The 15,019-nt window shown below is 41.4% G+C and overlaps 1 protein-coding gene across 7 annotated transcripts in view; it reads right to left on the reverse strand.

The window, feature by feature from the left end:
* Positions 1-15,019, reverse strand: part of nckap5l (NCK-associated protein 5-like) — an 890,431-nt gene that overhangs the window by 721,972 nt on the left and 153,440 nt on the right. The window contains exon 1 of one of the 7 annotated variants that reach the window (XM_063052486.1): positions 5,516-5,593. The exons of the other annotated variants lie outside the window; for them this stretch is intronic. Within the exon in view, the coding sequence (XP_062908556.1) occupies positions 5,516-5,521 (6 nt within the window). The 5' untranslated portion in view covers positions 5,522-5,593. Of the gene's footprint in view, positions 1-5,515; positions 5,594-15,019 lie in introns of those variants that run through there. 7 annotated transcript variants of the gene reach the window in all.

Raw genomic sequence — 15,019 nt, forward strand, 5'->3', positions numbered from 1 at the left:
CAGTAACCGAGGAATCCGTGGGCCTCTGGTTGGGAACCCCTGTATTAGATTGTCTCATTACAGGATTTCTAGCAGAAAATAGCTAAAATAGTTTTTAGGTAAGGAGTTATATCAATGCAGTTATATCAAAGGCCAATTTGAGATCAATGTAAAGAAATCGTCAAGGCTTGATAAATAACAAATATTGAAACTGTATGCATTCAGAAAATTATCAATTACAAACGGTTAATATTAAGTATGTTTTACTGTATTGTTTCCTATCATTCAAAATTAAAAAAAAACAGATATCTAAAAGTCAGTCAGCTCTATCCTAGTCTCAGTATCCAGGACATCTTCAACCTCCCCAGGATGCAGGACGTCTTCAAGGAGCAATGCTTCAATAAGGCGGCATCCATGATTTAGGACTCCCGTCACCTAGGACATGCCCTCTTCTCATTGCTACCATTAGGAAGGAGGTACTGAAGCCTGATGGTGCACACGCAATGATTCAGGAACAGTTTGTTCTCCTCTGCCATCTTATTTCTGAATGGACATTTACCTCACCACTTCCTTATTTCTATTTTTGCATTACTTATACTACTCATTTAGTGTAACTGTTCATATTTTTTCTCTATTATTATGCATTGCATTGTATCGCTGCCACAAAGGCAACTAATTTCACAACATATGCCAGTGATATTAAACCTGATTCTGATTCTCCAATGTATAATGTATCCTAGATGCTGCGAAAGCTAAATTGAGGGCAATTAATTACATACTAGAATTGAGATAACTTTATTCTTGCAACTTTTAATCACAAGAATATGGATCAACTCAAAGCTCGAAAGTCCTGTCACACCCAGTTATAAATAGTGGCAGGAACTGTTAAACAACTAACAGAAAGAGACACTTCAAAATCCAGCCAGTTGGCAATAATGCCATTGCCCAATACATAAGCACCAAAGCCAAGCTTGAAACACTTCAAGCTTGATTGAACAACTATCTCCTTCAATCAGAAATGTCAAGTTACTGATCAGCTTTCTCTTGGAGTCATCAATCGCGGAAGCCCATCTTTCATTGGTTCATTTCACTCCACGTGATACCAGCTTTGGTGGTGAAGAAATAGCCGCAGAACGAGCTGTGCCTCAAGATAAACAGAGAATAACACAGAATGTGGAGGAACTCAGCAGGTCAAGCAGCACCTATGGAGGATAATAAACTGTTGATGTTCTGGGCTGAAGCCCTTCATGGATTCCCAATATCTCCAGAATTTCTGGTAGAGTCATAGAAAAGTACAACACAGAAACAGACCCTTCAGCCCATCTAGTCTGTGCCGAACCATTTAAACTGTCTTCTCCCATCGACCTGCACTGGGATCATAGCCCTCCATCCCCCTACCATCCATGCAGCTATCCAACTTCTCTTAGACGTTGAAATTGAGCTGGAATGCACTACTTGTGCTGGCAGCTCATTACACATCTCATTACACATCTCATGTTCACCTGAAACTTTTCACCTTTTGCCTTTAGTTTACGGCCGCCAGTTGTAGTCACACCAACCTCAGTGGAAAAAGTCTGCTTGCATTAATCCTATATACACTTTGAGATAAACTGTTTCCAAGCAATTAAAATGTCCACATCGCCCAGATGATATGCAACATTGCCCATGTCTCACTCAATGGAATGCAGGACAAACCAATTTTGCCAATTAACTCCCAACCATCAGTCCTGACAGGAAATGTCATCTACACTGCTATCAAGTCCACTCAGTGAACAAAACGACTTGTTTACCTGTCCAGCTTTGGTTTTGACAGGAACACTCAGCTCATCACAGCCTATTTCCAACTGTCCACGCAAGAGCTGACTTCCAAAGTCAAGGTGAAACTTACTGTCCTTGATATTAAGGCGGCAGTTGACCACTTGTGTCATCAAAGAGCTCTGGTAAAATCAGTCATTAGGCATTAAAAGGAAAATTACACTATTATCCCACATAACTCTACCTCACGAGAGAGGATTTATTATAACATTCTTGTCCATTCAATCCAACCACTCACAGATATATACCCCAGTGCATTTGAAAAAAAACATGTCCTACTCAGGGTGTGTGAAGATGTGCCAAACCTTTGCCCGCCCTGCTGCTGCATACTATACCAGGAATGTAGGTATCATGAACTTGCTATGCATTACTCTGGCACTCTTGCACCAAAGAATCACCAGCAGCTTAGAGTGGAGAGGCTTCTATTGAGAAATGTTTTTGAGTGAACCAGGCAAGCGGTACAGACACTCAATGCTAAGATGAAGAGCTCAGAGCAGCACTGCGGCTGGCTGGCACAGTGTGTGCAGGTCATCATTGGAGACAGGCAGTACCTGCCCCATGTGCGTACACACCACCTTCATCCCATACTTTATCGTAACACCTCCTCGAATTTGTTGGAAGTTGTTGCTTTTGGCTGTACAACTCCCTCTGGTTTGGAGATTTCCCAAAGGTAAAGTACTCAGAGCTCCTGAAAGTTCAACCCTACGTCCCTGCCGTGAGAGGTGGAAGCAGGTAAGGCTGACCAACAGGGCTGTGTTGAAGCTGTGCAGACCAATCTCCTGTACAGCAGATGCAATGGATTACAGAAACGTTGATAAACTCCAACCAGACCTCAGAAGACAGAGATGAGTTGTCATCAATGGCTATTCTCCACTGGGAGCAAAAGGCACAAGAAGAAGAAGAGATTACTCAGGCTCCCACCAAAACAGGGCACAGTATTGGAGAGGGTGGGGGTTGTTATCTGTTACTGATTCCATAATCTCTCTCTGTCCTGAGTACAAATCCTGAGCACTAATCAAAGTACTGATACAGACAGATTGAAGTCAGATTTCATACCAAATGTACAAACAGTAGTTGGAGGTCAATCATCTGGCCGCATTACCACTAGAGACCCTCAGGGTAGAGTCTCCGGTCCAACCATCTCCATTTACTTTCTCAATGACCTTCTTTCCATCATAAGCTCAAACAGTTATGATTGTACTATATCTTATTCCATCTGCAACTCTTCAAAACATAAGACTCTTTCAATTTTTAGGTACGGGTTATTAAGTGATAAGTAACATTCATACCACAGTTCAGATTTTAACGCTCTACATAATAGTAAAGGGGAGGGTTTAGATTAATTTGGCAAGGGGATGGAAACTGGAGTGATTGGGCTGAGGATGGGGCAGCTGTCATACAAGGAGATGCAGTGTGGAGTGAGACTACTGGCAGGTGATAGGGCAAAATTGCAGTCAGTGGGATGAGCTGAAGTGTAACATGCAGACAAAGTTAAAAAGGTTGAAGAATACAGAACTGAAGGTAATATATTTAAAAACACATAGTATACAGAATAAGATAGATGATCTTGTAGCGCAGTTAGAGATTGGTAGGTATGATGTTGTGGGTATCACAGAGTCATGGCTGAAAAAAAGATCATAGCTGGGAGAAAACCATCCCAGCTACGATCTTTGTATTGAAAGGACAGGTAGGTAAGCAGAGGGGATGCCGTAGCTCTGCTGGTAAAATTAAAATCAAATCCTTAGAAAGAGGAGACATAGGATTGGAAGGTGTTAGAATCCTTGTGGGTAAAGTTAAGAAACTTCAAGTGTAAAAAGACCCTGATGGGAATTATATACAAGCCTCTGAACAGTAGCCAGGATGTGGGATATAGATTTCAATGGGAAATAGAAAAGGCATGTAATAAGAGAAATGTCACGTTAGTCAAGGGGGATTTCATTATGCAGGTATTTTGTGCTAGAGTCCAACAGCAGAGAATTTGTAGGGGACCAATGAGATGGCTTTTTAGAGCAGCTCGTGGTTGAGCCCTCTAGGGGATCAGCAACACACACAAAATGCTGTAGGAACTTGGAAGGTTCTGTATAGATACATCCCAAAGATTAAAAAATATCCTAAAGGGAGGATGAGGCAACCGTGGCTGAGAAGGGAGGTCAAAGGCATCATAAAGGAAAAGAGAGGACATAAAATAGAACAAAAATTAGTGGAAGTTAGAGGATTGGGAATCTTTTAAAAATCAACAGAAAGCAACTGAAAAAACATATGGAGGGAAAAGATGAAATCTAGCCAAAAATATAAAAGAAAATGCCGGAAGTTTTTTCTCAGATATGTAAAGAATAAAAGTGAGGCAAGAATGGGGTGCTGGACCACCAGAAAATGACGCTGGAGAGATAGTAATGACAGATGAATCTAATGAGTATTTTGCATCAGTCATCACTGCGGAAGACACTGGCAGAATTCCAGAAATTCCAGAGTGTCAGGTGCAGGCATGAATGCAGCTGCTGTAACTAGGGAGAAGGTGCTTGGTAAGCTGAAAGGTCTGAAGGTATTGTTGATTAGTCACCTGGACCAGATGGACTCCAACCCAGACATAGCTGGAGAGATTGTGGAGGCATTAGTAATGATCGTTCAAGAATCACTAGATTCTGGAAGTTGGAAAATTGCAAATTCCACTCTTCAAGAAGGGAGGGAGGTAGAAAAATGGAAAATTTAGGTCAGATAGCCTGACCTCGGTGGCTGGGAAGATGTTGGAGTCCATTAGAAAGGATGAGGTTTTAGAGGTACATGATAAAGTAGGCTATAGTCAGCAAGGTTTTCTTAAGGAGAAATCTTGCCTGACAAATTTGTTGGAAGTCACTGAGGGAATAACAGGTGGATAGGCAAAGAGGGGACAGTGGATGTTGTTTACTTGGACTTTCAGAAGACCTTTGACAAAGCCGTACATGAGGCTGCTTAGGAAGACAAGAGCCCATGGCTTACAGGAAAGATAGGAACATGGGTGGAGGATTGGCTGACTGGCAGGAGGCCGAGTGGGAATAAAGGCAGCCGATTCTGATTGGCTGCTGGTGACAAGTGCTGTTTTGTAGGGGAGGTACTGAGACAGCTCCTTTTCATCTTATATGTCGACAATTAAGATGATGGAATTGGTGGATTTGTGATCAAGTTTGCAGATGATACAGTTTGTTCGTTGGGTGGAAGGGAGGGATCAAGAAGTTGGAAAGAGACAGAGAGTGACTAACACTATAAACAGGTGTAAGAATGTAGAGAAGCACAAGTTAATAAATTTCCACCCAAGGAACAAATCAGATCTTCTTTTTCAAAGTGAAGTTATCAACAAGTATGAAATGTTTGAAAGATAATTTTGTGTTTCTCACAGGGAGGTTAGCGTAAGCAGTACAGTAGCAATGCCTCAAAGTACACAACAGAAATTTGCACTGGCCTTGAAATTACTGTTTATTGTAACAGAATGCAGCCAAGTTAATGTGTGTAATGGTCTCCTTGCTGACTACATGAAACCATGTGAAACAGTGTCTTGGTTAAAAGGTGTGAGGTAAAGCAGAGGGAAACCAGCTTGTTTTAACATCGTTCCTGAGAAAGAGTGGTTTGTAATTAAACATTGTCCCTACATCTGAGATTCACAATGAATCACAGACAATGTGTCAAATTCACAGTGATAAATTTAATGTCCAGTCTGTAGCTGTAAATTATACCTATTACCACTTACACCCATTTCCAATTATTCACTCTGATGCAAACACATTGGGTAGATTTTCAACCCGTGATTGTGCGAAAATGAGTCTTCGAGAAAGAACAGATCTGGTTTACACTTCTCCCAAATATTTTCTTCCTCTTTCTGGAAATAACAAAGAACATATCTTTAAAATATCTTAAAATTTGTTACATATTTAAATTTGGTTTGCTTCTTCATCACTGAGATTTGAATTGACACTTTTGTGTTTGAGTTAATTGGTGGCATGAATGTAATCGGGTGGCACAGGCTAATTAGGCCGGAAGAGTTTCGAACCAGGTTGCACCTCTCAATAAAGAGATAAATATGAATAGACAGGCTGACAAATTTCCACATTCAAACAGTCAAGATCTATTGTGTTAACTTCTCAATCAAATGAGACAAAAACATTGACTGAATGTGAAGCATTTTTAAACTTGTTCAAATAAAAAGCAATGAATAAACATACAAATAGAAATCATTGCAAAGAAACTAGCGGGCGGGCGCAGCTGTGTCAATTTATGTAGCTTTATTAAGTTGCTGAGTGCTGAGTGGATTCTAAAAGACACGAGGAGGAAAACAGAAGGTGTGATTTCATTTGTGACACAGGAATTAGAACCGTTACCATAGTAACAAGATTGTTGATACTGGCATAATGATTGTAGAAATTCTTTTATTGTTACTTATTTTGAGATATAGTGCAGAATAGGCCCTTCCAGCCCTTTGTAACACACCACGCAGGAACATCGATTTAACCCTCGCCTAATCACAGGACGATTGACAGTGACCAACTAACCAATCCACCAGTTTGTCTTTGGACTGTGGGAAGAAACTGGCTCACCTGAAGAAAACCCCACCTGGTCATGGCAAGAACGTAGAACCTCCTTACAGACAGTATCAGGAATTTAACCGAGGAGACAGGTACTGTAAAGCGATGTGCTAACCACTACATTACCATGCGACCCCATGGCAGCTAAAACCTTCCAAATGGGTACATCTGATTGAACAGTGAACAGCTGGATTTGATCGTGCTAGCAATCAAATGCATCAGTTCCTTGATACAACATCCTTTGGAAAAATCTCATTATGTATATGATTGACAACACAGTGGATTCTGGTTAATTGAGCCATCAGTTAATCAGGGCAACTGCTTATTTGGAACAACTCTTCTATAGGGAGGTGATGGACAGGTAAGAGGATAAGAGGTGAGAGGGAAACAAAAATGTGGAATGGTGAAGAAGAGGAGCAGATGGGGGGGGGGGGTGGAAATTACCAGAAGCTCAAGAAATCAACCTTCGTGTCATCAGAAGTTTGTTAAATGTGTCCAGGATGGATTCCTGTCACAGTATGTGGACAGGCTGACCAGGGGGACTGCCATACTAGATCTAGTATTAGGTAACGAACCAGGTCAGGTCACAGATCTCTCAGTGGGTGAGCATCTGGGTGACAGTGACCACTGCTCCCTGGCCTCTAGCATTATCGTGGAAAAGGATAGAATCAGAGAAGACAGGAAAATTTTTAATTGGGGAAAGGCAAATTATGAGGCTGTAAGGCTAGAACTTGCGGGTGTGAATTGGGGTGATGTTTTTGCAGGGAAATGTACTATGAACATGTGGTCGATGTTTAGAGATCTCTTGCGGGATGTGAGGGATAAATTTGTTCCGGTGAGGAAGATAAAGAATGGTAGGGTGAAGGAACCATGGGTGACAAGTGAGATGGAAAATCTAGTCAGGTGGAAGAAGGCAGCATACATGAGGTTTAGGAAGCAAGGATCAGATGGGTCTATTGAGGAATATAGGGAAGCAAGAAAGGAGCTTAAGAAGGGGCAGAGAAGAGCAAGAAGGGGGCATGAGAAGGCTTTGGTGAGTAGAAAACCCCAAGGCATTCTTCAATTATGTGAAGAGAAAGAGGATGACAGGAGTGAAGGTAGGACCGATTAGAGATAAAGGTGGGAAGATGTGCCTGGAGGCTGTGGAAGTGAGCGAGGTACTCAATGAACACTTCTCTTTGGTATTCACCAATGAGAGGGAACTTGATGATGATGAGGACAATATGAGTGAGGTTGATGTTCTGGAGCATGTTGATATTCAGGGAGAGGAGGTGTTGGAGTTGTTAAAATACATTAGGACAGATAAGTCCCCGGGGTCTGACGGAATATTCCCCAGGCTGCTCCACGAGGCGAGAGAAGAGATTGCTGAGCCTCTGGCTAGGATCTTTATGTCCTCGTTGTCCACGGGAATGGTACCGGAGGATTGGAGGAAGGCAAATGTTGTTCCCTTGTTCAAGAAAGGTAGTAGGGATAGTCCGAGTAATTATAGACCAGTGAGCCTTACGCCTGTGGTGGAAAAGCTGTTGGAAAAGATTCTTAGAGATAGGACCTCTGGGCATTTAGAGAATCATGGTCTGATCAGGAACAGTCAGCATGGCTTTGTGAAGGGCAGATTGTGTCTAACAAGCCTGATAGAGTTCTTTGAGGAGGTGACTAGGCATATGGATGAGGGTAGTGCAGTGGATGTGATCTATATGGATTTTAGTAAGGCATTTGACAAGGTTCCACACGGTAGGCTTATTCAGAAAGTCAGAAGGCATGGGATCCAGGGAAGTTTGGCCAGGTGGATTCAGAATTGGCTTGCCTGCAGAAGGCAGAGGGTGGTGGCGGAGGGAGTACATTCAGATTGGAGGGTTGTGACTAGTGGTGTCCCATAAGAATCTGTTCTGGGACCTCTACTTTTCGTGATTTTTATTAATGACCTGGATGTGGGGGTAGAAGGGTGAGTTGGCAAGTTTGCAGACGACACAAAGGTTGGTGGTGTTGTAGATAGTGTAGAGGATTGTCAAAGATTGCAGAGAGGCATTGATAGGATGTAGAAGTGGGCTGAGAAGTGGCAGATGGATTTAAACCCGGAGAAGTGTGAGGTGGTACACTTTGGAAGGACAAACTCCAAGGCAGAGTACAAAGTAAATGGCAGGATACTTGCAAACAACAGGAATTCTGCAGATGCTGGAAATTCAAGCAACACACATCAAAGTTGTTGGTGAACGCAGCAGGCCAAGCTGCTTGGCCTGCTGCGTTCACCAGCAACTTTGATGTGTGTTGGCAGGATACTTGGTAGTGTGAAGGAGCAGAGGGATCTCTGGGTACATGTCCACAGATCCCTGAAAGTTGCCTCACAGGTGGATAGGGTAGTTAAGAAAGCTTATGGGGTGTTAGCTTTCATAAGTCGAGGGATAGAGTTTAAGAGTCGCGATATAATGATGCAGTTCTATAAAACTCTGGTTAGGCCACACTTGGAGTATTGTGCCCAGTTCTGGTCACCTCACTATAGGAAGGATGTGGAAGCATTGGAAAGGGTACAGAGGAGATTTACCAGGATGCTGCCTGGTTTAGAAAGTATACATTATAATCAGAGATTAAGGGAGCTAGGGCTTTACTCTTTGGAGAGAAGGAGGACGAGAGGAGACATGATAGAGGTGTACAAGATAATGAGAGGAATAGATAGAGTGGATAGCCAGCGCCTCTTCCCCAGGGCACCAATGCTCAATACAAGAGGACATGGCTTTAAGGTAAAGGGTGAGAAGTTCAAGGGGGATATTAGAGGAAAGTTTTTTACTCAGAGAGTGGTTGGTGCGTGGAATGCACTGCCTGACTCAGTGGTGGAGGCAGATACACTAGTGAAGTTTAAGAGACTACTAGACAGGTATATGGAGGAATTTAAGTTAGGGGCTTATATGGGAGGCAGGGTTTGAGGGTCGGCACAACATTGTGGGCCAGAGGGCCTGTACTGTGCTGTACTATTCTATGTTCTATGTTCATATTGGAGGCTACCCAGATGTAATACAAGCTATTGCCCCTCCAAACTGACTGTGGTCTCATGGTGGCAGTAGAAGGGCCCATGGACTAATGTGAGGTAAGATTAAAGTGGGTGGCCACCAGGAATTCCTGCTTTTTGTGGTAGATGGAGCAAAGGTGCTTGATGAAACAGTCTCCTAATCTATGTTGGGTCTCACTGATATATAAAATCCCATACTTGGAGCACCAGATACAGTAGATGATCTCAACAGACTCACAGGTGAAGTATTGCCTTTCCTAGAAGGACCTTTTTTGGGGCCCTGAATGGTAGTGAGGGAGGTGGTGTGGGGGCAGGTGTGGCACTTTTTCCACTTGCAAGGATAAGTGCCAAGAAATTTCACAAAATTGTTCCGGAATTGTCACGATTTCTGTGTGTCTACATGTGTGCACGAGGAACTCAACATTAGGAAAGGAAGCCAATGAGAGGACATCAGATCTTCTGAATTTACCTGCATCAAAACTGGAATCTCACCCAAAGGAGAAATCATTATCTGTTCTTCGAGAAATCCCAGTATCACCCCACAGTGTGAGTGAGGGTATGAGTATTTTTATTTTTATTGACTTTGTGGGATAGGGGTATTACTGACAGTCAGCTTGTAATGTAAATCCCTAATTGCCCTTTATAGGTAGAAGTGAGTTGTCGTCATATACCATTCAGTTGTTCTGCTGAAAGTGCTTTTCCAATGGTAAAGAACGGTAAAGGAATGGTGATACATTTGCCAGTCGGGATACCATAAGACCATAAGATATAGGAGCAGAATTAGGCCATTTGGCCTGTCGAGTCTGCTCCACCATTTCATCATGGCTGATCCATTTCCCTCTCAGCCCCAATCTCCTGCCCTCTCCCCGTATCCCTTCATTCCCTGACAAATCTAGAATCTACCAACCTTCTGTCTTGAATATACCCAGTGTCATCTTGTTAATTTTCAGACCATGTGTGAATGTTATCTTGGTATCTCTGCCTTCGGGCATAGATTGAGTCACTTATCAAGGAGTTGTATGTGGAATGAACATTATGTGGTTTCCAGTAAACATCCTCACTTTTGAACATGTGATAGAAGGAAAGTATTGATAAGATAGTTGGGTTTAGGACACTGCTCTGAGGAACTTCTGCAATGGTATCCATGGACTACGACTAACAGATCATACTGGGGTTGCCAACTGTCCCGTATTAGCTGGGACATCCCGTATATTGGGCTAAATTGGTTTGTCCCATCTGGGACTGCCCTTGTCCCGTATTTCTCCCGCTAAGGTAGAGCGTTCCTGTGAAACCTTTCATGCCGAAATGGCGTAAAGCGAAGAAACAATCACCATTAATTTATATGGGAAAATTTTTTGAGCATTCCCAGACCCAAAATATAACCTACCAAATCATACCAAATAGCACATAAAACCTAAAAAAACACTAACATATAGTAAAAGCAGGAATGATATGGTAAATACACAGCCTATATAAAGTAGAAATAATGTATGTACAGTGTAGTTTCACTGAACAGAATTGCCAAAACCTATTTGTAGAAAAATAATCGGCACGTACACGCATGAGCACGTCATGTATGCTCACGTCACGCATGCACACACAGGTGCCCGCGCAAGGCTTCATGGTCAGGGTAGTCTTTCTCGGGGTAAACACTGTGCCGTATTTGACTACTACTTTTGTCCCTTATTTGGGAGTGAGAAAGTTGGCAACCCTACATCATACTGACTTATCAATACCTTAATTCCTTTGCACCAAAGCCTAGTTTGGATTTTGCTGTGTCTATTTGGCTCCAAATAAGAACCAAAGAGCTAATTCCAGAGCTCAGAAAAGCGATTAGCTTTAATTGTCACATGTACATTGTAATATTGAATCATATAATGTTTTACGCCAACAATCAACACAGCGCAAGGATTGTGCTGGGGCAGCCTGCAATTATCGTCACTCTTTCGGTGCCTGCATTGTATGCCCACAACATACTATTTCTAATATGCACAGTACATCTTTGGAATTGAGAGGAAATTGGAGCACAGAGGAGGCCCACATGGTCTCAGGGTGAACATACAAACTCTTTACAGACAGCGACAGAAATGTAATCACCATCAATCATCACTGGCACTGCATTAACTGTGAAATTACTGTGCCACTGAGGAGAGAGTGATTGCTGCTGACACGAGTCCTGATAAAACTGAATGGTGTCAAGCTTCTTGAGAGTTGGTTAAGGTACACTCATCTCAACAAGTGGAGAATATTTCATCGTAATCCGGACTTGGGCTTTGCAGAGGGTGAAAAGGCTTTTGGATGTCAGGAGATGAGTTACTCACCAGAGGACATTCAACATCTACTGTTGAAGAAGCCACAATATTCATGTGGTTGATATGGTTTCAATTCTGATTGGGATGACCCTAGGATGACTGAGGAGGGAGCAATGGTCATGCCAGTGCATGCCAATAGAAACCAAAGATTTCTTTGTAGAAAACATTCCTTGAGAAATCCATGGTGTATTAATGGCCAACACAGAAAATATAATTTCTGGCATCAGAGTACTATACTCTGATACTCCAGCGGCTTTGAAACTCAGCAATATGGTGTAATAAGCAATATCTGCAGCTCTATAGATTATAATTTTCTTAACTTACTAAAAACAAAATTATTATTTTGATATTGACAAAATATAGTTTCAAGGTACTGATGATTAAAAGTTTAGTGTTTTAAAAAGGGCAAAATGGCTTCATCATCTTCACATTCCTGAAGTTGTCCAGTAGCATGGATAACTTCACTCACCGCAACACTGAACTGATTCCACAACCTACAGACTCACTTTCAAGGGCTGGACAACTCATGCCCTGTATAAGGATGTATGTTTGTATTTATTTATTTATTTATTATGATTTGTATTTGCACACTTTGTCTTCTTTCGCGCATTGGCTTTGTCCATCTTTGCTTGTGTGTAGTTTTTCATTGATTCTATTGTATTTCTTTATTCTACTGTGAATGCCTGCAAGAAAATGAATCTCAGAGTTGTATATGGTGGCATAGACATACTTTGAAGTTTGAACATTTCCACCATTTAAAATTAGTGCAAAATCAAAAGTGAGGCTCCCTAGAAAAGTTTCAGATCACTCATGACAAAGATACAACTTTCACAAAAATAACTCAAGATTTCAATAGGGAGAAATGCCCATCAGTGAGCATCCCACTGTGAGAAAATTCAACAATAACAACAAAGGCATGAATTCTCCCAGCTCAAAACCCTACATGAAACAAGCCTTTCACTCAATTAGACATGTTCATTACTCTCAGCACAGGCTACTAAATTATTAATTTTATTTACTAGACTATCAGTTGAGCAGTAATTGGGCACAATTTTTTCATTTCCCCTAAGATCAAATTAGGCTCAATGCCAGAACTACTAATAAATAAATAATAATGAACAGAAACATCAATTTAGAAAATGCACCTTATATTCATTTAATAGGAGGTTTAATATCATTGTTGACTAAACTTATTTTGCTTTCTAAAAACTAATGTAAATGGGGGTGTAATTTGTAAGATAAACTGAGTCTAAATTAAAGTAACTCACTGCTTTGGATCAAAATGTCATCATTTCCTGAGGCAATGATATCAGCCCTTAATTGGCTATAGAAATATCAGGACAATACATTTCCTCAGTTTGGGATTCTATGCTCATCTTTTCCATTCAATAGGTCAGGACGATATATGTTTTCGTTACGTATTCAATGTGAAACTTGAAAATATTTCACTATACCATAAGTATATCCAGTACCATATCATCTGGTATATACTATACCATTTGTATAACACAATAGTGAGGCCTAATTTGGAGTTTTGTGTGCAGTTTTGATCACCTACCTACAGGATTGATGTAAATAAGGTTGAAAGAGTACAGAAAAAATTTACAAGGATGTCGGCAGGACTGGAGGACCTGAGTTATAAGGAAAGATTGAACTAGAACTTTATTCCTTGGAGTGTAGAATATTGAGAGGAGATTAGATAGAGGTATACAAAATTAAGAGGAGTATAGATAGGGTAAATGTAAGCAGGCTTTTTCCACTGAGGTTGGGTGGGACAAGAATCTGAAGTTATGGATTTAGGGTGAAAGGAGAAAAGTTTAAGGGAAACATGAAGGGAGTCTTCTTCACTCAGATGGTGTGGAACAGGCTGCCAGTGAAAGTAGTGCATGCAAGCTTGATTTCAATGTTTAAGAGAAGGTACATGGTTGGTGGTGGTATGGAAGGCTATGGTCCTGCTGCAGGTTGATGGGAGGAGGCAGCTTAAATGGCTCGACACAGACTAGGGCCTGTTTCTGTGTTGTATTTTTTTATGACTCTATGATTAGTCCTTTGCTGAACTTTCAGTTTAGTGTACGGGTATTTCAGGATGAAAGGTCAAACTAGTGATTTGAAGAATTGCCAAATCGTCGTCCATTGACTTGCAATGTCCATTCTTACAAAACACATGAAGCCTGTTCAACAACTCTATTTCAGTAGCATCAGTCTAAGCTCAGGATACTGCTATAAATGGTGTACAAGACTCAGCAGTTAATTGATTGTGTATCCACGAGATCTATACAGTTTATCCAATGGACGGCCTGATCAATGATGTCATCTCCGTTATGCAGGTGATATAATCAGATGATAATGCCATTGAATGTTAAATACATGTGATCAGATTCGTTCTTGTTGGAGATGATCCCTACGTGGCAGCATTGTGGTTGGAAATATTACCTTCTAATTGCTAAACTTGGAGACAGCCTGTCCCAATCCACGTTTGCCAGATACTTTCTGATGCCATTAAAATTGGCCTTTGTCCAATTTAGAATCTCACCCCATAAGCCTGACCTACCTTTTTGCATATTTACTTTGAATCTAATGGCATTATGAACACGAGATGCAAACTGTTCCCCAACACCAATTCCTGTCACATTGCCTGATAGCAGATCATGCACACTGTCATTGTCACTGTACTATTTCTCATCTACTTTCGTTCTACTGGGATTGTCTCTACCAAAGGAGGTGTAAGGGGATCCTTCCCTCCATTAGCCTTTGGGTTACCCTTGCACAAGGTGCAGTACCTGTTTATCCACCCCATATCCCCAATCAGAGACATGTGAAGCCAAGGGAGCTGGTGGTGAATGGTTGTATAAACAGCTGATGCATATCACTGTCCTGGTGATAGGACCACTGATGTCAGGCAGAAAATTTCTGAAGAATATTGATATTGGCTGGGTTCTTCCATATTGTAAAGACACGCTCTGGAAGAAGGTAATGGCAAACCACTTCTTTAGAAAACTTTGTCAAGTACAATCAAGGCCGTGGAAAGACCATGCTCGTCTACATCATATGTCATGTCACATAATGATGATGATGAATTGCTAACCAAGATAGGATCAAGATGTTGCTTAGGTCTTATTGCACGTCCTGCTTCATATCTGTCTGATATGACTGTGATGATCATCTGAAGATGCAGAAAAAACCACAAGTGCATCCAACTGGACCCTGAGGTCTCCACACAAAAGGTCTTGATGCTGTCAAAGGTCTTTATTTTAAGCGTTAATCAGAAATAATTAATAGCAGCTGTAGTAAGTTTGAACACTTACAAAAATCCTTAAAATCTGAAACTTTCAGAAAAATCTAAATCTAGCAGAAATTAA

This window comes from Mobula hypostoma, chromosome 6 (assembly GCF_963921235.1).
Source record: "Mobula hypostoma chromosome 6, sMobHyp1.1, whole genome shotgun sequence".
Lineage (NCBI taxonomy): Eukaryota > Metazoa > Chordata > Chondrichthyes > Myliobatiformes > Myliobatidae > Mobula > Mobula hypostoma.